Below are 23205 nucleotides of genomic sequence, written 5' to 3'. Positions count from 1 at the left end.
AGCATGTCTAAAGTGGCAAGCAACCCATCAGGCCGGCCGTCAACTCCGTTCCACTTATCTGGTAGTCCGATCCGGGGCTCCGCGCTCACCGGCGCTGGCTGATGTTGCAGCTTGGTGACGGAAGTGGAAAGTTGGAGGACGTTTTCGGTGAGGGACTCCATTTTTGTGCTCATCCAATCTACCACACCGCGAAGATATATCACTTCAGCTTTCAGCCGTTCAAATTCCGCTGGGTCTATATGCGGCTCAGACATCCTGTCACGATCAGGTGGACTACACACGATAATTCGGCGTGCCCGTGTGGCGTGCTGGCTAGACCCAAACGCGGGGAAGGCTAGCGATGGGTTGGAACAGACACGCAGTTAATCTAGTAACGATCAGTGCACGAAGCGTGGCTTCGGACTGGCGTTACAGACGGAGAGCGAGCGGAGCCGGGATAAGAAAAAGAAACGAGAGGAATAACACTCACGGTTGCTGAATCAGACGGACACTGACGTCGGCAAAGAGTTGGAGCTTCTGACATGAGGAGAACGATATCTGAGTGGCGAACAGGTGGGTGGCGTCACTCTTTTAAACCCGGCCCCGTGATCAGCTGGTGATCAGCTGATCACCGGCTGACAGTTTCATTCTTCCTGGTGTTTCTGAAATGATGCCTCTCACTGTGGGTCAACAGAACATCTGGCACAGGACAGCTGTAATGAAAGAAATTGAAGAAGTTTTGAAAAAAAAAATCTTGGAAATGCCCTATATGTGAGAAGCAGATTTTGTATTTACTTTTCTTTTCCAATCAAGATAACTAAAAGTATAATTTTCACCATACAATTACTAACCTTGTCATCTCCTGCACTGTCTGTTTTGGGCTCTGGGCTTGTCCTTCCCAGCGCTCATGAGACTGCTTTGCTGCACTGTGGTATGAGGTGCTAACCAGTTGACAGTGTTGGGAAGGTTAATTTTAAAATGTATTCCACCAAAGATTATAGAAGTAATGTATTCTGAATACTTTACAACTACATGAATGTACTATTGCTGTGTGATTTATTACTATTACTGAAGGCTACTCGCCACACCAACACCAACTAGATGTTAAAATCATAATATAAATGAGTAACAGTAGGTGGACATTAGGTAAGGCTGCACTTTTTGCAGCGATCTCGTGTAGAAAACTATTCCGCGCGAATATAAAACAGGTCCGCGGCTCCGAACCGTAGTAAAGGGACATCTGGCTAATACGTCGAGTTCGTGTCGGGCTTGTAGCTGAAAACTAGCTTTACTTTGTTGTCTGGGTCAACTTTGCTATCGAGAGACAGAGAGAGGCGTTGAAAGGCTGCTCCAACGGAACTTATTGTTTTTGGAGGAAAACACGAACACGGTGTACAGTCGAGTCTTAATAGCTTACTTACAGCTGGGCTCGTCAGGCTCTCTTCTTGGCTGCAGTGGTTATTATTATATTTACATGCTTCCAGCTCCCATTTCTGCTCCGTGACAGCTCGTACTTTTCCTTTTTCTCCCTCCCTCGCTCACAGACACATAACGGGTATGGCAGTCCATTCTCCCTGCAGCACGGACTACACTGCCTATGAGGCTACATTGTTTAGGGCGATGCCTGTAACACTCTTAAATCATTTTTGTATAATAATTTTTAGAGGCTCTTATTGCGTGTTTTGCTTGGGTTTCCACCGGCGTGGAATTACCAAAAATAGAGAGATCATAGATTAACATATGAAACAGGAAAATACCGCCATGTAATCCATTTATTTCAACAAACTAACTGTATTCTCAATATCACCTATTGAACGGTAACTGTAACGGATACATTTACTCATATTTTGTATTTTAAATACGTAACGCTGGTGCATGTATTACGTTACTGCCCAGCACTGCCTGTTGATGAGATCTTGTGCCATTCCTAAAACACCGGCCTCCAACTCCTAAAGAGACACGGGTGTCCCTAAATTTAGCTAATATTAGCTTCGGGCTAGCTTGCTACGACGAATAGGCTAATACCAGCATTTTACCACAACTTCACCAGATGTAGCTAAAAACAACTAAACTAATGTCCAGTCCAGTGGGACAGCAAGGAAAGATGACAAAAATGATTACTTACTTGCGGTTTGGAGGGTCCAGCTGAAATTGAAGCAGCCATTGAAAGACGGGAAGAGAGAAAGATGGCAGCTTGGTCAGCACTAGTGGCCTCTATAATGTATGCAAATACACGCGGGCCGGAATCCGCCCCCCCCCCCCCCCCCCCCCAGCACGCCCCCAGACGCCAAAACAGTGCCAGCAGATTGAAACCAAAAAAAATGGATTGAAACTGAAAAAAAAATGTAAGCAAAAACAAAAAAATTACAGTTTCAACTAAGTGTTTTTCACTACTAATTTTTTTTCGGTTTCAATACAAGATTTTTCAGTACATTTATTTCAGTTACAATATATTTTTTTGGTTTCAATATTTTTTTCGGTTTCGTTTCAAGGTGGCATCGTTCTGATTCCACAGAAATGTCCCTCAAAAAAAAACAGTCTGCACACAAATACGCAGAATGTTAGATGTCCACATTCCTTAAATGTCCTTGTTCCTAATGTCCTTGGTTCTTTTTAAATATTAAAATAAATTTGCATCTTGTGACACATTAAAAGTAAATACACTGGCATTACTGTGCATCACCCGCAGTTACAGCTACAGCACAGCTATTGCACCTGAACTGCGCATAACCACTTAGCTGGCCGCGGCTGAACTAGCAGGCCCAAGAAAGGAAAAAACACTAAGCACTCATAATAAACAAAACTGTCACAACATTGCAATACTATGAAAACACATCTTAAACATAATTAAACACATTTACTACTATTCTGACTGGTCAGTTGTTTTTTTCAGTGCATTAAACTGCAATAGCGGTGCTAAGTGAGCTAGGCTAACTCACCAGAATAGTTCAAAAAGTTCGAAGAAACACTCCGACTCCTTCGAGGTAGGTACCCGTCTGTGGTTCACCGCTAACGACAGCTCTCTCACAAAAATAATTGAACCTCTTTTTTCTCTTTCAACTGGGAAAAACCGTGCTCCGCGGCAGCATGGAGTTTTTCCTTGCCGTCTTTGTTCTTCTACACCGCGCACGGAGCTGCAGGTGATGCCTTCAGGGCAAGCCCGGAAATTAAACTATCAGACGAGAACTACGATGCATTCAAAGAACCCTGTACTTCTGATTGCTGTAAATCTTACCAGGGTTACATTTGTTTCTTTTTTCATTCTAGCTGAAGTCCGGGACAAACTGTGTTCCTTTTCAAATCAAATCAAATCAAATGACTTTTATAGTCACATCACATGTGCAGTTACACTGGTACACTACATGTGAGTGAAATTCTTGTGTGCGAGCTTCACAAGTATGGAACGCCAGGACTACCATAATGAATTAATTAAATACACCATTAAATAATTAATTAAATGTGGCAATAATTAATTAAAATGGGAAATAATTAATTAAAATGGGAAATAATTAATTAAATAAATTGTTATGACACATGTAATTAATTAATTATTGAGACATTTAATTAATTATTTATGTATTTCACATTTTAATTAATTATTGACACATTTAATTAATTATTTATTGACACATTTAATTAATTATTTATGTATTTCACATTTTAATTAATTATTGACACATTTAATTAACTATTTAATTATATATTTATTTATTTCATTTTGGCAGTCCTGGCGCCTGGCTCTCATCTTGAATTAATTTTATCTGTCAACCTCACCCATCAAACGCAGGGGGCGGGGTTAACGCTGCCCATGCAGCTTCTCTAACATTTGATTGTTGCCGTGCAAAGTAAGTCAAAACAGGTCGATCCTAGATAATTGATTGCTTGTGTAGACTTGGGGCAGCCAGGTATCCCAGAATGCATTTCAAATCACAGGCAGCAATGGTGTAGTTTTAAAATACCCCGTTTTTCTGTCACCAACTACACTTTTAACAGTGTTTTAGCCGTGAATGTCCTAGAAACAGGAGTGATACACCTGCTGCTGTCAGACCTGCAGGTATCAGGCTGTGATGTTTCCTTTATAGTGGACAGAAATATTTGCAGTGGCACAAATAATTTGTAGCATCTTGTTGAAGAACAGCTGATTGTTCTGTAAATAGTTTGAAATGGTTATTTAAAAAATCAAGGTAAAATTAAATGGATGCAAATAACTTTGTTGTTTGCAAAACTTGTGCATATGATTTTAAAATTGACAGTTTATATTTGTATTTAAAGTTATGAAATATGATCATTAAACATGTTTGTGGTTGTTACAGTTTTTTGTCTGATTTTGATCAATTGTGTTAACACAGTTTGTCAAAATGAAAACATGACTGTAAATTCAGACATGTGAGGTTGTGCTGAAAACGATGAGACCAAACAAGGCAAATAAATAGTTTTTAAAGGTGAAATGTGGAGGAAACATCAAAAGTAGTTGGACCCCAGAGGGTTAAACATTTTTTTAAAGTAACACAAAAGTTACTTTTCAAGTAATTAATTAGTTTTAGAATCTAGTAACTCAGTTACTAACTCAGTTACTTTTTTGAAGTAGTAACTAGTTACTATAATTAATTACTTTTTCATAGGAACTTGCGCAACACTGCTATCCACACACTCCAAACACACGAAACATGACAAATCTCTCACATCTCAAGACTCGCTCTCTCTCTCTCTCGCTCTCTCTCTCTCTCTCGCTCTCGCTCTCTCTCTCTCTCTGTCTCTCTCTCTCTCGCTCTCTCGCTCTCTCTCTCTCTCTCTCTCTCTCTCTCTCTCTCGCTCTCTCTCTCTCTCTCTCTCTCTGTCTCTCTCTCTCTCTCTCTCTCTCTCTCGCTCTCGCTCTCTCTCTCCACTTTATCTCAGCTGTAACATCTGATGATGTAAAATGAGGACACGAGGATGCGTGGCACATTAAATGTTGCACAACGTATTTGTGAGTTTCATATCAGATAAGAAAAACATTTTCAGAAACCGTTCAGATGCACTTTTATCATGTTGTCCTATAAATTTGTTCCATCATGTGACTCGGCTGTCATATAAACACTTCTGTGTTCTTATTTAGTCACAGATCAGATCATCACATCTGTCAGGACAGAAAAACTAGCAGCAGTAAAAAGTACTGCAGAGTCTCAGGTTCGTGTTCAGCCCAGGCTCTGTGCTGCAGCTCAACCCCTCTCTCTCCCCCCACTTTCTTTACTGTTTCAATGGTCTCTGTCCAAAAAACAACAACAAAGAAATATCTGTGAAAAAGTAGAGTTCATAAACTCAAATCATGAATGAATAAATAAATAAAATAAAATGCAAACATTTTATTTTGAAGGAAATTTAGTTTAATTTGTTGACCAAACCTTCAATAAACCCAGAAAGTTGATTCTGTTTATCTGGACTTTGTGTTATCAGATTTAATTTTAACTATGAAAAAAATGTGGTTCAGCTTTTCCTGTCATGACGTCTGTAGTTCCTGTTCAAAGCAGCTCACAGAGAGACAGAGGAAGCGAAGCGACAGCAGCATCAGAATACAGAGGACCAACATTTACTTATGATTTACTGCAGAATCAGAATCAGCTTCACATAGAAAAGCTCCAGTTAAAAGAGAAACACAGCGACTGAGTGACAGCTCTGCTGTACAGGAAACTGATACTGCTGAAAACTGAGCATCTTAAAATGTCTTCCATCATCGATGAGGATCCAGAGTTGAGCATGAGTGTGAAATACAGCAAAGGAGAGGACAGAGGACAGAGACTGGAGGGACTGGTCCTCCTCCATGAGAATGTGGACTCCTGCACAGACCATCAGGTCCCTGTTTCAACACAGGACGGAGGTAAGTATCAAATACTGAGGGATCAGGAATCAGGAGAGACTGTTTCCATCTTCTCAATAAAATATCAAACTAATACAGATCCATCAAAGCTTTTGGGTCCAGAGACTCAGTTTATTCATAGTGTGGAGGAAAGTTCAAGCTTTGGTGAAGGTGTGCAGTCTCTGCTCTTATTATGGTTTATATGTTTCTATATTTTTAATCTTTTGTGTTTATTTAGAGAATAAATGATAAAAATTGTCTAGTTTAAAGTATCAGTGTGTTATTTTAGTAAGTGTAGAAACTCTTCAGTCTCCACAAGCTGACAGAAAAGTGTTGGAGGAGTTATCTCACAGATCAGTGGTGAAGGCAGAAATATAAGAAACAAGGAAGTGTTGGTCGACACTGTGGAGCGAGTATAACCACGGAAACTGCTCAAAGCACACTTTTCACAGCTAGTTTTAGCTGACAGGAAATCAGACCAATGAATAACAACTCTGTTTTCATTTCAGCAAATCATGGAGATATTGTTTTAATGACATAATATTCATATTATAATAACCAACATTGTCTTCATGATCTGGTCTTTGTGTGAAACACGGCTGATACACATTCGTCTGTTTCTGAGTCACATCAAAGCGTTTCTCTGTCAGAGTCTCTGTTCTCACATATGTAAAAGTCACCTGAAGACAAACATGTGACAAAGTCTCCTGTAAATATCAAAACTGCTAGAATGAACTTGTTCAGCTCATCATCAGGTCGGCTGCAGGTGGAAAGTCTTTCTGACGATAAACCAATAAAATACGCTTGAAAAATGGGAAACAAATTATGATTAAAACATGTTTAATAATTCAATTAACAAATTATTTTCTCCATTTTGCCTTCGTAGAAATAAAAGCCCAGGAGAAGCTTCCAGCTGTGAAAAGAAGCCGTTTCAGAGCTGTTGAAGTGAAGCTGGTGGTTCTGTATCTGCTGATTCTGGCTGGAATCACAATACGCTGTGAGGAGTTTTATTATCATGCTCATGATACACTCCCATGTTAAAATGAGCACCTTTGCTGCATTAAAAACATGTTTCCATTCAGGACCAAATGAGTTTTGGTCTCTAAGGATAGTTTCCTCTTCATAAAAACTGCACGGTGGCATTTTAAATGGAATTCTCTGATCAATAATATGAGCTGCTGTGTGGTACAGCCTGACCAACACGTTGGTTTTGCTGACTGAGCTTCTAGTATTTCATGAGTCTGTTACTTAGCACTGATTAGCAGGTGTGTGTCTGTGTGCATGATTCCTGGCTCATATCTTGTGTGTGTTGTGGAGGTGGAGTGAATGTTCTTGTTGTTCCTTCAAACTCTTCACTCAACACGGTGATTCTGTGATTATATCAACAAAGCAGACAGGCAGCAGCATCTGCTGCAGACTGATGCAGGTGCAGTCACACTATGTTAGACAGTGGCCGTCTGTCATTGTGCGACTAGTTAGTTCACTTGGTGTATTAAGCAGGTAGCTAACAAGCTAATGTTAGCTCCATTCATCTGAAAGGAAAATGAAAAACTTTATTTAAATCATTTTAAATTTTAAATCTTCGGTTTTGTTGCATTTCTAACCAGATATTTTGGTGAGTTTGGAAAAAGAGCAGCTGAAGGACGAGATGGAAGGTAAGAAACTATTAAAAACTGTCAGAGTTGGAGACGGATTTGAAAGGTAACTGATTTTACATTTTGAATCAGCTTCTTGTGTTAAGATAAGAAAAAGAAACAAACCAAATTACAGCAGCTGACCTCCCAAACTAACATAAACAGGAGAAACTGTTCACAGTCAAAGGCAGCTCAGCCCTACAAACTCCTTCCAAGTGAAACAGGAAACACACAGTGAGAGCTGCACTTCCACAGGAAGTACCTGATCACATGGAAACACCTGTGATATGAGGAAGTGTTGATTCCCAGTGTTGTCTGTTCTTTCAAAGCATATAGATAACATCTCTGACTACAGGTGTAGAAATGCTGTTTGATTCTTCACCTTCTTCCTCCACACTGAAGCACAATTATTCTGAATCTTGTCAGTGGTTTTTGTTCACAGTTGATACGTATTTAGCTCATCAGATTTCCTGTAGTTCTAACACCTCCACCCACAGGACATGTTAAAGAACAATGGCTGCACAAGTTTCTGACTCTTATTGATATTTGACAAAGCAGAGGAAGAAGATTATTTCTGTTCAATGTTTCACTCATTTTATTTTATTTTATTTTGATTTCACTGAAATATTTCAGATGCTTTGAACAAGAGTGAATTCAACAAAATGAAGAACAGCCACACTGAGCTCCAGGATGAACTTCAAGGTAAGCAAACACCAAGTTCTTATATCACAGATATATTTGTAGAACATTTTAACTTAATTTGAATCTGTTTTTCTCTAAAGACACAAAAACCAGCCTGACTCAGTTACAGAGCCGTTATGATGAACTGAGTAAAAACCACAGTCAGCTACAGGAAGAAGTGAAGAAGCTGAAGGAGAAGATAGAAGGTAATAAAGTTTGAATAACTAATAGAAAACATCAGTGTTACACAGTGATAACCTGATTGTGTCTTTGTTTTGAATCCTAAATGTTTGATGCTGTGTAACAGTTTCTCTGTATAAATGTAAGTTTCAGTTAATTATGAATAAGAGAGAAAACCTGAGTTTAAATGAAGTATTTACAGGGAAAATGACAGGGACCAAAGATTAATGTGATACAACATGACACAAAGTCTGACTTTAAAACATGTGTTTGACTTTAAGAGAAGTGTGATGAAGGATGGTGGAGATTTGGAAGCAGCTGTTACTTTAAATCCAGTGAGAAGAAAACTTGGTCTGACAGCAGGAGAGACTGTCAGGATAAAGGAGCTGATCTGGTGATGATAAACAGCAAAGAAGAACAGGTGGGTGTGTTTGTTCATGTCTGTGTGATCTTTGATGGAGCTGACAGTCATCTGTTACTTGTGTTTTTGACCTGCTGTCAGTCTGTGACCTGCTTCCTGTTTCCACTCTGATGGATTTCTCTCTGATTTCTGCACAATGGAAGAAAAGTTTCATCACATTTATTCTTCCTTCAGACATATTCACAAGATGATGTCACCACAACAGAAGTGCTGAATTATGACTGGAGACAATATTTGTGTCTCTTCTCAAACAGGAATTTGTCAGTAAATTTGGAGGATCCTCCTGGATTGGTCTGGAAGCTAAACACACATCAGGAGGATATGAATGGGAATGGGTGGACGGATCAGCGCTGACAGAAACGTGAGACATTAGTTTGTTTCTATTCCAGAGTTATTATTTAGAAGTGAAACATTGATGTTTTGGAAGATAGATCAGCAATACATGAGTTGAGCTATTTTCCAACAGCCCCACAAACTGAATGTAAAGAAAAGCAGAAATCCTCCTTTGAATGAACAGCTGTGCTTGAACTCTCTTCATCTGCAGTCTGTGATGACGTTCAGTTACAACAAGTCAGTTTGAAGAAATCAGGATTGAAACATGTTCAAAGCAGCGACCGACACATTTCACTTTGTTCAATTTGTCTTCATGTTTTTTGTGCTGTAATGTTTCTTTTCTCACAGAACAAAAACTGTTTCAGAGAATTCCTGTCTCTTCTTCTTTGGTGTTTGTAAAACTTCAGAACATATGAAGGAAGAAGCTTCAGTAAATATGACCTGATAGACACACATTTCAAAGTGATGTCTGTAAACAGCTGACAAAACAGTTTCAAACAGCAGAAAGTCAGCTCTGACTTCTTTTTATTCTCCATTTTTACAGCAGGAAGATTTCATATTCATCAAAGCTTGAAAGCTGTTTTAGTGTGCATGATGATTCTCAGAGAAAAGTCTAAAGGAGGGAAAGTGGGCGAGAAACCTGGGAAAGAAATACAGGAAATATTGGAAATATTCCAAAAGAGACTCATATTTATATGAATGTGACAATAGTTATGAGTTTAGTCCAGTTTCATATCAGATTTGATCTCTCTGACAGGTTCTGGGCAGCAGGATATGGGAATCCCCGTTCTGGTATCTATGGAGTCTGCTGTGACGATGATGGGAGATGGATACAGTTCAGGTCTTCTACTTCAATGACCTTCATCTGTGAGAAATGAGTTTGGTGCTTTGATGTAAATGTTTGAATAATCCAACCAAAGACACCTCACTATGAAATGTCCTGCATGAGCCTCAGACTCAGCTTACAGTCTTTACTTGTTCATTCTGCATCATATATTGATTACATATATTGTCCCTCTGTGCTCTGTGCTGTACAGTAAGGTTGGAAGTCATCCACACAAAACCTAGAAGTACTTCATTACTCTGTAGTTCCAGCAAATTGTTCTAATAAAAGTCAAAGTGCAGCTTGTCTTTACTTTGGTTTACTTGGTTTATTCATCAGCCTGTTGGTCCTAAAACTTCAGTAAACGTCTTCTTCAGTTTCTCTCAAACAGCTGAAAGTAGCTGCTTCTTACTTTTAGCTACAAATCAGGAACCAAGAGACAGAAACCAGCACAAATTCAGTTTGTCAAACTTACAACGTGTGAATAAGTGAAGATGAATCCGTTTAAAACAGCTTTCCTTCTTCTTCTTCACTTACATCAAAACACAACTTTACCTTCCTGCTTAGTTTGCAGCGAGCTGCCTGCACAGCGTTAACACACTGAAGGTCAAAGTTCATTTCAGCATGACAGAAAGGAAAAGTCCAGAAACAACAACCCTCACAGTGGACACGGTTAAAGTCTGTTGATTTAAAAAAATTTTTTTAGGGGGCCTAGAACTGAGCCCTGTGGGACACCCCACAAGAGAATAGCAGAGGACGACACATGGTCACAGAGACAGACACAAAAAGTTCACAGAGTCAAGTTCTTCTCTTTCAAGGCTCTATTTTTCACCAGAGCTACAGTATCCAGAGTCGTACGTAGTGAGGAGTCAAAGTTATTAACAAGATAATCGACCTCTGTTGGAGTAGCGTTCAGATAGCTGCTCTGCTCTATGAGCATTGAAGATGATAACAGTGGGTGGATTATATTCTTAAACTTAATTACAGCACTTTCACAAAGACATCTACTGTGATAAAGTCTGCTCTCCACGAGGGATGGGTACCGGTAATAAACGGTAGTAACCAGACCGAAAAGCAGCGCACATTTCGGTGCTTTATTTTCCTGAGATGTCATACACTTCAGATTCTAGCCAATCATTTTACCTTTCCAAGGATAGTAGGCGGGCCCAGGTACGTACGTTCTTTTAGACCACGTTATTACATTAATGCATGTAAGGTGAACTAGCAAACACCGTCGTAGTTACATGCGGCTGTCTTCTTGTTTGATGGCAGATACTCCCTTCACCCTTCTGGTTAAAAAGGCTAAAATGACCAAAGAAAAAGTGGAAAACAGTTAAACATGAGAGGTTTTTGGACAAAGTTTGTGTTTTTTCCATTGTTTAAGCTGCTCCAGCCAAGATTGAAACCATATTTGCCCTATAGCTGCAGAAAAGGCTAACATTGTTATCTTTTTACAAAAAAAAGCTAAACATGAGAGGTTTTTGGACAAAGTGTGTGTTCTCCATTCTTTAAGCACCGTTTAAGCACCGGCACCGTTTCAAAAGTACCGGTTTGGCACCGGTATCGGATAAAACCTAAACGATACCCATCCCTACTCTCCACTGCTGTGTAATCAATGATTGTAAATGTAAATGTTATCAGGAAATGATCAGACAGGAGACGGTTTTCAGGAAACACTGTTAAATGTTCAGTTTCTATGCCATATGTTAAAACAAGATCTAGAGTGTGATTAAAGTGGTGGGTGGGTTCTTTTACATTTTGAGAGAAACCAATTGAGTCTAGCAACAGATTAAATGCCATGTTGAGGCTGTCATTTTTAGCATCTACATGGATGTTAAAATCACCCACAATAATTATTTTATCTGAGCTCAGAACTAAATTAGATATAAAGTCTGAGAAATCAGACAGAAACTCTGTGTAAGGCCCAGGTGGACGATAGATGATAACAAGACTGGTTTCTGAGTTTCACAGCTGGGGTGGACGAGGCTAAGCATCAATCTTTAAAATGAATTAAAAGTCTTACACTTTCTTATTCTTATAATTTTTATTACAGAAAAAATAGAAACAAACAAATGAAATTTTTATTTTTAAATGGGGAAAAAAGAGTAAACAGAATAACTTTTTTAAAGAAAGAACACAATCTTCAAATATTCGATGCTTTACAATCCATCATTATTATCAGTAAACGCCCACACAATGGAAGACATTTCAGGATTACAAGAAGAATTTGAGTCTTACAGCAAATATTTCACTGATTCATCCACAGACAGCTTCATCATGTGGACTGAACCTTTTACCGTAAAGTTCAAACTTAAAATCTAGAATATAATTAAAGCATCTTATCCAATCAATAAAGTAATCCTAGCTCGTGCTGAATAAAAGTAGAAATTACCTTTGAAACAGATCTTTTCAAATTAAGAGCTTACATGTAAATGCAAGAAAATACTGAAACACAACATTTTCCAGATTTCTGCCCTAAATTTCCCACAGAAAAAGTTTCTCTATTTTCAAACAAAGTTTCACTGCAAATGAATATTTAAGGCACAATAAAACAATAAATGTATTTACACAGACAGACTGTAGTTTTTGTAATCATCTAGAAGTTCACTCAATTTGGCCAAAAACTCATAAAAGCCATAATAAAAAAGGAGATAATCAGTTTATGCCACGCCCCCATTACAATGATCACACCAGAGTATCTAAAATCATTTAATTCTCATGAGCACCTGAGGTCTGGCTGTTTGTAAAGGTCTGATTCATTAAGCCAACTTACAGTGAAAGGGTTAAAGCACCAACCTTCACATTACATTTATGCTTTGTTTAGTATCCAACCATTTTATTTTATGTATTCACTTCTAAATATTATGATTTTAATTATATTTCTCCTACATAAAAACATTATATGCATTAACAGACGTCACACTAAAACATTTTCTTCCACCTGCCTGGAGCTTTTTCCTGCAGAGGCAGCAGGTGTGACTGCTGAGCTCCGCCCACTTTATCAGATGCAGACTTTAGCGTCTGCTTTGTGTCCAATCGGTATGAAACTATTCTCACAGGTGCATAAACCAGTGACAATGTTTGAAATATCTTTACAAACATGTTTTCAGATTTATGATTTACTCTAAAAGTTTTAAACTGATCAAAACTGACTCATAAATTTTGCTGTCATGAAGGTTCAGATTGAGGAAGCATGAACACTTTTAAAACCCATTTCATGGAAAGCTAAAGAACCACATTACACCTCAGATTTTTAATCTGTAAAGTGCAAAATAAACTATTTATATTTATCATTATTATTTTAGCTATTATTATAGCTAGCATGACGGAGTTTCTATACAGCTGGGTGGTGCTATGATGTTACTGATAGTGAACTTTATTTTGTTCATAAGGTTATTTAGTCGAGTTTCCAACCGTCCCGTACAAACGAAATCGTCCCACATTCAGAGAAAATATTACGCGTTTCGTGTTGAGCTGAAAAGGAACAGTTTGTCCCGAACTTCAGCTAGAATGGAAAAAGACACAAAGCTGGAGTTATTCTGTCGTTACGCTGCACAGCTGCCTCTTCCCCTGTCATTCTCTCCCCTCTCTCTCCTGTTGCAACTTCAATCATGAAACTGATCAATGATCAGCTGATCGGCTTTTCTCTCTTGTTTGTTTATCACTTTGAACCAGAAAGAGGAAACCAGCAGATGTCGCGCTAAACAACAGCAGCACGTTTGATCAGCTGTTGTTAGAATTGATTTAATGTTAATTTCTAGCATCAGCTGATGTTTGCTGGAGCCACAGCTGTAAAGCTGCTGGTCATGATGGTTTGGATATGTGGTGAGAGGGAAACATGAAGATGAAACCAGGAGACGTCCTTACTGAATCATCAGAGCTGAACAGGTGATGGAGAAACAGGTTTACCTTTTAGGTGACATGGATGAGTTGAAGTTATGAACTGTTTCTGTTTTCTAAGTAGCTGACAGCTGGTAACTGTGCAGGGGCGGATCTAGCAAAGTTTTGCGAGGGGGCCAGGTAGGGCATTAACAGGGAAAAGGGGGGCACAAAGAAATACTTTTCTTTCTTACTCTCATATAAAATATTTAGCTTTTATTAAACAGTTATCTGAATCTTACAACCAAAGTTTGTATATTAATTCACAATATTGGCTGTAGACCATTGTTACTCATTCAGAATAAAGAATAAAGAATAAAGTAATGCTACAAAGCGTGTTCATGCAAACATTGTTGGTCTGCCGTGGTACAATGGGACTTCTGCTCATGAACCTCTGTGCACAGCGTCTGCAAATCGGGGCTGTATGAAGTCACCTCATCTTTACATAAAACTGTGAGCTATCATCTGTGAGGCGCGAGCGGTGTTTGTTTTTACCATAGTTCATGGTGGAGAATGGCTGCTCTGCTGAGTTTTGCTCTCTGTAGCCGTATGAATGGCAAACTACACTGATTAGCAGCGGCATAGGCACACTTAAAATTTCTTCTGAAATTTTCGCTTTCTAGTTAGTACAATAATTCCAAATGTCATAATCATCACGTTCATTAATGTCTAACAACTTATTGATCCAGCTTTGCAAGACCAATATCAGGCTGGTGCATCCCTCTCCATATGTCAACTTTCTAATATCCTAAATTAACTCATTGTGAATCTGTGAAGCACATCTGAGATACTTACGAGAGATCAGTCAGAGACACCAGAGTCAGAGCTATCGTAATCACTGTCTTGGTCAATGGACACTGTGAAAGGAAAAAAAGCACAGTATTCAGCTGCAACATGAGTTTAAAATCAGTCAAACCAGAGTACAAAATTATGTAACTTTACACACAAAAATTACACAAAAATATTACACATTGATACAACACGTTAGCTGAGAAAGACTTACTGTTGCTGCCTCTGGGAGGTTTGACTTCATCAGAGTCTTCATCAGCCTCCTCGTCATAGTCAGTGTCCCCTCCTAGAAACACACATACAAAATGTTAAAGTTCATCCTTTGTTGTATGTGCTGCTACACTTCCTGTAAAGACGACAAACAGTTTGAGCTGAATGAAGCAAAACACCAAACTTAAGCCACAAACTCATGTGATGTTAGTGATAATTTGTTTCTGCAATTCACTCAATTTGTCCCAAAACTCATCAAGGCCTTATTAACAAAGAATCAACTACTGTCACCCCATTACAATGATCACACCTGTGTACCTTAAATCCTCATAAGCTGTCCTGTGATCTCACAGTTTGTAACACTCATGTAATTTACTGTCTATTAATTTTATTTATGATGTATTTTGGTTCTATGTTTTATTGTAAAAAGTATGTATTGTGATTGTAAGCCCAACAAGGGACAATGGTTGAGATTAGCAATAGCTATAAGAGAGTGATATTATACCCCTTATGTCAAACTGAGTGATTTATGGCCCCTAGAATGATTTATGGCCCTAAGTTTCTTATATATCAAATAGCCTTCTTTTATTTTTTAATCCATTAAAAAAAAAAAAAAGTTTTTATTTTTTTTTATGCTTAAAAACGCCATCTGGTGGTGGCTCAGCGTGTGTGCGAGGGCGCGTGCCCGAGGCCGTGTGTCTGTGTCTCCGGACTTTGTGTGTCTCGGGCTCCGTGCTTATGTGTGAAAACGTGTTAATAATACATAGTAAAATAGTGAAACTGTTTAGTTAAACTTGTGCTTTTGTAACGTTCAGTATGGCCAGAAATACAGGCTGCATGCCTTGGGGGAAAACTTTATTTCAATTTATATGCATTTGTTTAATCCGGACAAGGAGATTTAGAATAAAACTCAGAATCGTGAAAAAAAAAAAAAAAAAAACTCTGGCGATCCCCGAAAAACGCACCGCGGCTCCCAAGATAAAAAACTATTTTCTCCAAAAAAAACCCTGGTAGGTAGCCCCCCAAACCTTATATTTCGGAAACAGGGGAAAAATCCTGAAAAAATCCTCCGCGTTTTCTCCAAAACACCTGAAAAAACCTTACTCGTTTTTCTCAAATTCACCCCGATCCTTAGACTAAATAATCAGGGAAAAACTCCTGAAAACCCTGCTAGCTACCCCTTTTATTCCCAAAAACCTTATATTTCAGAAACAGGGGAAAAAAATCCTGAAAAAATCCTCCGCGTTTTCTCCAAAACACCTGAAAAAACCTTACTCGTTTTTCTCAAATTCACCCCGATCCTTAGACTAAATAATCAGGGAAAAACTCCTGAAAACCCTGCTAGCTACCCCTTTTATTCCCAAAAACCTTATATTTCAGAAACAGGGGAAAAAAATCCTGAAAAAATCCTCCGCGTTTTCTCCAAAACACCTGAAAAAACCTTACTCGTTTTTCTCAAATTCACCCCGATCCTTAGACTAAATAACCAGGGAAAAACTCCTGAAAACCCTGCTAGCTACCCCTTTTATTCCCAAAAACCTTATATTTCGGAAACAGGGGAAATATCCTGAAAAGTCCTTAGTCTGTTTTCTTCAAAACGGTCCCTCTTACCAGCTACCTCTAAAATTCAACGCAGAGTCTAAGTTCTCCCTTTGCTCTTAATCAAACCGCAACCGCTTCCAGAGCACAAATATTTCCTGCTTGTTCGCTCCACATCTGCCGCACAATGATTCTGGCTATTCGTTCAAAATTTCCGCCAGAGACCAACTCCGCCTAACTTCGCCCCGCTGCCAATCACATAACAATGGGGCGGCTCCCCTCGCACCCCGGTTAGCCATTCGGCTGCAGGTCCGATGGAGGAGAGATTCAGGCTCAACACCGGTGGGCTTTGGGGCTATGCTTTCAGCCTTAGAGAGAACGAAATCTATTTCTACCAGCTAAAAGCGGGTGAAAGTTTTGGTTACACCGCGGATCGCCTTTACTTTGTCTGATTGGGGTGTTTTGAGCCTCATCGCTATGCCCGAAGTGCAGAAGAGCCTGCGGGAAACGAGCTCGCAACAACCACGAACCAGGGATCAACAACTGCCGTCGCTTTCCCTATGTGCATATCATTCGGTAAGTGTTAATCTTCCTCTCTAACTACATTTTTGCATTTTCCTTTTTACCATTCTGTCAATCCTTTCATTTAAAAAATATCACAGTGGTTTGTAACACGTACAATACACCATCCGTCCATCCATTCGCTTCCGCTTATCCTTTTTTTCAGGCTCGCGCGGTGCGCTGGAGCCTATCCCACGTACAATACACTTTAAAATATATATAAGCTCGACTTTAACTCCCGTAAAAGTTTATACATTACATCTCTACATCACCTATCATGGCCTCATCAGGTATCTCATATCATCTTGTTATTGTTATGTTATGCTCCTTTGATATTTTGTTAGTTTGCGTGTTTTAAAACTCTTTTTGTTTTTCTTTATATTTTCAGACTCTGATTTAAGCCAGATGTGTTAACCTGATCGCTGCGAAACACCAGCTCTGCGTGGATTTTGACTGCGAGTGACCGGATGTTGTTTCCGGCCTGAGGTTGCCTGAAATGCCGTGAGGCTCGTTTGAAAGATTGCACCCGAGACCAACTCCGCCTCCAAGGCGTGCCTACCTTTAGCTGCCACCAGTGAGATATCAGAGCCGGGCTCCACATATCCAATCAGGAGCACGAGCAAGACAGCTTTTGCAGACTCTCCAGAAATATACAAGTCCTTACCAACTGCTCTGCAACCCAGTGTTTCTGGTCCCCTCACTAACATCGCTTTTTGAGATATTTTTTATGAACCACCAAAAAAGCAATTTTACCCCAGAGTACCTTTTCAGTGATATCTACAAAGGTGTACTCATTTCTTTGTTATGGTAAAAAATTGATTCTATTCTATTCTATTCTATTATGTAAAAGTCCAGACCCTCTGAGGATTATCTGAGTACTTCTAACATTACACAAAGCAAAGGTCTCCATCGGTGTTCATGAAATGCTGGGTTTATCCTTCTTGTGAGGGAGCTGCTGGTGAAGATGGAAGGTCGCACGCTGGACGGATCAATCGGTGGCCGCGTTACAGGACGCACTCGACGACGCAGACTGGGACATGTTCAGAAACAGCTCCGACGATGATGTCAACGTGTTTACGGAAGCGGTTGTGGGATTCATCGGGAAACTAGCGGATGATACCGTGGAGACAAAGACTATCACAACGTTTCCCAACCAGAAGCCGTGGGTGGATAAAACCATCCGCGACGCTCTGAGATCCCGCACCGCTGCCTACAACATGGGACTCACGACGGGGGACATGGACCCGTACAAAGCCGCGTCATATAACGTGCGGAAGGCGGTGAAAGAGGCGAAGCAGCGCTACGGGAGGAAACTAGAGTCACAACTCCAACAGAGTGACTCTAGGAGCCTGTGGCGGGGACTAAGGACAATAACGGATTATAAAGCACCAACAATCGGTATGACGAACACGGCCGTGACTCTGGCAGATGAGCTGAACACTTTCTATGCTCGCTTCGAGGCTGCAGCTAAGGACTCCAACGATGCTAGTGCTAGCGGCGCTAACGGCTGCAGACAGGAAGATACTGCCAGCACCGGAAACGTGCTCGTCATCTCCGAGCATGAAGTAAGGAGAGCCTTCAAGAGAGTGAACACCAGGAAAGCAGCAGGACCAGACGGCATCCCAGGTCGTATCCTCAGAGACTGCGCATACCAGCTAGCTCCTGTGTTCACTGAGATATTCAACATCTCTTTATCTCAGTCGGTGATCCCCACATGCTTCAAAGAGTCCATCATTGTTCCTGTCCCGAAGAAACCCCACCCTGCTTCTCTCAATGACTATCGCCCTGTAGCCCTCACCTCAGTAGTGATGAAGTGCTTTGAACGCCTGGTCAGAGACTTCATCATTTCTTCACTACCAGACACACTGGACCCACTACAGTTCGCTTACCGTCCAAATCGTTCCACAGACGATGCCATCTCTCATCTCCTCCACACATCACTTACTCACTTGGACACTAGAAGGGGGAATTATGTTAAAATGCTCTTCATAGACTACAGCTCTGCATTTAATACCATAATTCCCTCCACACTCACCACCAAGCTGGAGCATCTGGGACTCAGCTCATCTATGTGTCAGTGGATCTCCAACTTCCTAACTGGCAGACCACAGGCAGTAAGGATGGGCGGACATGTCTCAGCCTCCACCACTCTCAGCACTGGAGCCCCCCAGGGGTGTGTTCTGAGCCCCCTGCTGTACTCCTTGTACACATATGACTGTGTGGCCACTACCAGCTCCACCACCATCATCAAGTTTGCTGATGACACCGTCGTGGTGGGCCTGATCTCTGACAACAACGAGACGCCCTACCTGAAGGAGATTAGGAATCTGGAGAACTGGTGCCAGAGGAACAACCTCCTTCTAAACGTCAGTAAGACAAAGGAGTTGATAGTGGACTTCAGCACTAAGCACGAGAGGAACTACCAGACCCCCGTCATCAACGAGTGCCCAGTGGAGAGAGTGGACAGCTTCAAATACCTCGGAGTTCACATCACGCAGGACCTGTCATGGTCCTGTCACATCAACACCGTGGTGAAAAAGGCCTGTCAGCGTCTCTACCACCTCAGACGCTTGAGAGACTTCCGACTGCCCTCCAAGGTGCTCAGGAACTTTAACATCTTACAACATCTTAACCTGGTTCGGGAACAGCACCATGCAGGACAGACGAGCTCTACAGAGGGTTGTGCGTTCAGCTGAGCGCACCATCCGCTCAGAGCTCCCTGACCTGCACTCAGTCTACAGCAGGCGGTGCTGGACCAAGGCCAGGAAGATCGTGAAGGACCTCAGCCACCCCAACAACGGACTGTTCTCTCTGTTGAGGTCAGGAAAGCGATTCCGCTCCCTGAAGACCAACACAGAGAGACTGAGGAGGAGCTTCTTCCCACAGGCGATACGGTCTCTCAATCACACCACCACACAGTACTGACCCACACATATAGTTCTTACACACACACTGGACATTGTTTTGGACTTCATCACTTAAACCACTTTAAGCATATTTGCACTGCACAAGACACTATATAATGTGGATTGCACAACACTGGACATTATATTCCTCATTTCCAGTTAATATTTGTACAGCTGCTGTTATTGTGTGTGTATATATATATTTATATTTATATTTCTTCATACATTTTATATAGTTCTATACTGTGTATTTTGTTGTACAGTTATTTTATTTTCAACTTTAATTTATATATTTTATCTTATTCTTTCCCAGTTAAATTTACCCTTCATTCTAATTTGTGTTGTACAGTTATCTCATTCTTAACTTAATTTTTATATTTTATTTTATTTTATTCCTTCCTGGTTAAATTTACCCTTTTTTATTTTCATATTTATTTCCTATCTTATTCATAGCCTTCTCTTTTTTTCTTTAGGTCACGAGCAGTTGTCCAAGCATTTCACTGCATATCGTACTGTGTATGACTGTGTATGTGACAAATAAAAAATTTGAATTTGATTTGAAGATCACGAGCCCTGCTTGATCCCGGCGATGAGTTTCAGTCTTCCTGGTGTTTCTGAAATGATGCCTCTCACTGTGGGTCAACAGAACATCTGGCACAGGACAGCTGTAATGAAAGAAATTGAAGAAGTTTTGAAAAAAAAAAATCTTGGAAATGCCGTTTTTCCAAGCAGATTTTGTATTTACTTTTCTTTTGCCAATCAAGATAACTAAAAGTATAATTTTCACCATACAATTACTAACCTTGTCATCTCCTGCACTGTCTGTTTTGGGCTCTGGGCTTGTCCTTCCCAGCGCTCATGAGACTGCTTTGCTGCACTGTGGTATGAGGTGCTAACCTGTTGACAGTGTTGGGAAGGTTAATTTTAAAATGTATTCCACCAAAGATTATAGAAGTAATGTATTCTGAATACTTTACAACTACATGAATGTACTATTGCTGTGTGATTTATTACTATTACTGAAGGCTACTCGCCACACCAATACCAACTAGATGTTAAAATCATAATATAAATGAGTAACAGTAGGTGGACATTAGGTAAGGCTGCACTTTTTGCAGCGATCTCGTGTAGAAAACTATTCCGCGCGTATATAAAACAGGTCAGCGGCTCCGAACCGTAGTAAAGGGACCTCTGGCTAATACGTCGAGTTTGTGTCGGGCTTGTAGCTGAAAACTAGATTTACTTTGTTGTCTGGGTCAACTTTGCTAGCGAGAGACAGAGAGAGGCGTTGAAAGGCTGCTCCAACAGAACTTATTGTTTTCGGAGGGAAACACGAACACGGTGTACAGTCGAGTCTTAATAGCTTACTTACAGCTGGGCTCGTCAGGCACTCTTCTTGGCTGCAGTGGTTATTATTATATTTACATGCTTCCAGCTCCCGTTTCTGCTCCGTGACAGCTCGTACTTTTCCTTTTTCTCCCTCCCTCGCTCACAGACACATAACGGGTATGGCAGTCCATTCTCCCTGCAGGACGGACTACACTGCCCATGAGGCTACATTGTTTAGGGCGATGCCTGTAACACTCTGCTATTGCCTTCATATTAAATCATTTTTGTATAATAATTTTTAGAGGCTCTTATTGTGTGTTTTGTTTGGGTTTCCACCGGCGTGGAATTACCAAAAATAGAGAGACCATAGCCTAACATATGAAACAGGAAAATACCGCCATGTAATCCATTTATTTCAACAAACTAACTGTATTCTCAATATCACCTATTGAACGGTAACTGTAACGGATACATTTACTCATATTTTGTATTTTAAATACGTAACGCCGGTGCATATATTACGTTACTGCCCAACACTGCCTGTTGATGAGATCTTGTGCCGTTCCTAAAACACCGGCCTCCAACTCCTAAAGAGACACGGGTGTCCCTAAATTTAGCTAATATTAGCTTCGGGCTAGCTTGCTACGACGAATGGGCTAATACCAGCATTTTACCACAACTTCACCAGATGTAGCTAAAAAAAACTAAACTAATGTCCAGTCCAGTGGGACAGCAAGGAAAGATGACAAAAATGATACTTACTTGCGGTTTGGAGGGTCCAGCTGAAATTGAAGCAGCCATTGAAAGACGGGAAGAGAGAAAGATGGCAGCTTGGTCAGCACTAGTGGCCTCTATAATGTATGCAAATACACGCGGGCCGGAATCCCCGGTTTCAATTTTTTTTTCGGTTTCAATACAAGATTTTTCAGTACATTTATTTCAGTTACAATATTTTTTTTCGGTTTCAATATTTTTTTCGCTTTCGTTTCAAGGTGGCATCGTTCTGATTCCACAGAAATGTCCCTCAAAAAAAAAAACAGTCTGCACACAAATACGCAGAATGTTAGATGTCCACATTCCTTAAATGTCCTTGTTCCTAATGTCCTTGGTTCTTTTTAAATATTAAAATAAATTTGCATCTTGTGACACATTAAAAGTAAATACACTGGCATTGCTGTGCATCACCCGCAGTTACAGCAACAGCACAGCTATTGCACCTGAACTGCGCATAACCACTTAGCTGGCCACGGCTGAACTAGCAGGCCCATGAAAGGAAAAAACACTAAACACTCATAATAAACAAAACTGTCACAACATTGCAATACTATGAAAACACATCTTAAACATAACTAAACACATTTACTACTATTCTGACTGGTTAGTTGTTTTTTTCAGTGCATTAAACTGCAATAGCGGTGCTAAGTGAGCTGGGCTAACTCACCAGAATAGTTCAAAAAGTTCGAAGAAACACTCCGACTCCTTCGAGGTAGGTACCCGTCTGTGGTTCACCGCTAACGACAGCTCTCTCAAAAATATTAATTGAACCTCTTTTCTCTCTTTCAACTGGGAAAAACCGTGCTCCGCAGCAGCATGGAGTTTTTCCTTGCCGTCTTTGTTCTTCTACACCACACACCGCGCACCGAGCTGCAGGTGATGCCTTCAGGGCAAGCCCGGAAATTAAACTATCAGACGAGAACTAGGATGCATTCAAAGAACCCTGTACTTCTGATTGCTGTAAATCTTACCAGGGTTACATTTGTTTCTTTTTTCATTCTAGCTGAAGTCCGGGACAAACTGTGTTCCTTTTCAAATCAAATCAAATCAAATGACTTTTATAGTCACATCACATGTGCAGTTACACTGGTGCAGTACATGTGAGTGAAATTCTTGTGTGCGAGCTTCACAAGTATGGAACGCCAGGACTGCCATAATGAATTAATTAAATACACCATTAAATAATTAATTAAATGTGGCAATAATTAATTAAAATGGGAAATAATTCATTAAATAAATAGTTATGACACATGTAATTAATTAATTATTGACACATTTAATAATTATTTATGTATTTCACATTTTAATTAATTATTGACACATTTAATTAATTA

The 23205-nt window shown here is 40.1% G+C and overlaps 1 protein-coding gene across 3 annotated transcripts; it reads left to right on the top strand.

The window, feature by feature from the left end:
• Window positions 1-5676: 5676 nt before the first annotated feature.
• LOC148096550 (C-type lectin domain family 12 member B-like) lies at window positions 5677-10113 on the top strand. 3 transcript variants are annotated; one of them, XM_087834596.1, is made up of 8 exons: window positions 5677-5833; window positions 6699-6809; window positions 7420-7467; window positions 8080-8148; window positions 8229-8333; window positions 8589-8728; window positions 8983-9089; window positions 9819-10113. In XM_087834596.1, exons 1-8 carry the CDS (start codon window positions 5677-5679, stop codon window positions 9937-9939), a joined length of 858 nt encoding a protein of 285 aa, XP_087690722.1. In that variant the 3' UTR covers window positions 9940-10113. The 3 variants fall into 3 exon arrangements, with proteins under 3 accessions (XP_087690722.1, XP_087690724.1, XP_087690723.1); XM_087834598.1 differs by lacking the exon at window positions 7420-7467; XM_087834597.1 differs by lacking the exon at window positions 7420-7467 and having other exon boundaries at window positions 8229-8341; window positions 8594-8728.
• Window positions 10114-23205: the final 13092 nt, after the last annotated feature.

Source organism: Neolamprologus brichardi, chromosome 22 (genome assembly GCF_056152115.1).
Source record: "Neolamprologus brichardi isolate AB-2024 chromosome 22, ASM5615211v1, whole genome shotgun sequence".
NCBI classification, from domain to species: Eukaryota; Metazoa; Chordata; class Actinopteri; order Cichliformes; family Cichlidae; genus Neolamprologus; species Neolamprologus brichardi.
This window is presented reverse-complemented; position numbering and strand designations above follow the sequence as displayed.

Bases quoted from the DNA above. Each gene is read 5' to 3' on its own strand.
- LOC148096550 (XM_087834596.1), top strand. From the start codon at position 5,677: ATGTCTTCCATCATCGATGAGGATCCAGAGTTGAGCATGAGTGTGAAA. The intron at 6,810-7,419 runs GTGAGGAGTTTT...ATTTCTAACCAG, and splicing joins GGCTGGAATCACAATACGCT to ATATTTTGGTGAGTTTGGAA. The intron at 7,468-8,079 runs GTAAGAAACTAT...GAAATATTTCAG, and splicing joins GCTGAAGGACGAGATGGAAG to ATGCTTTGAACAAGAGTGAA.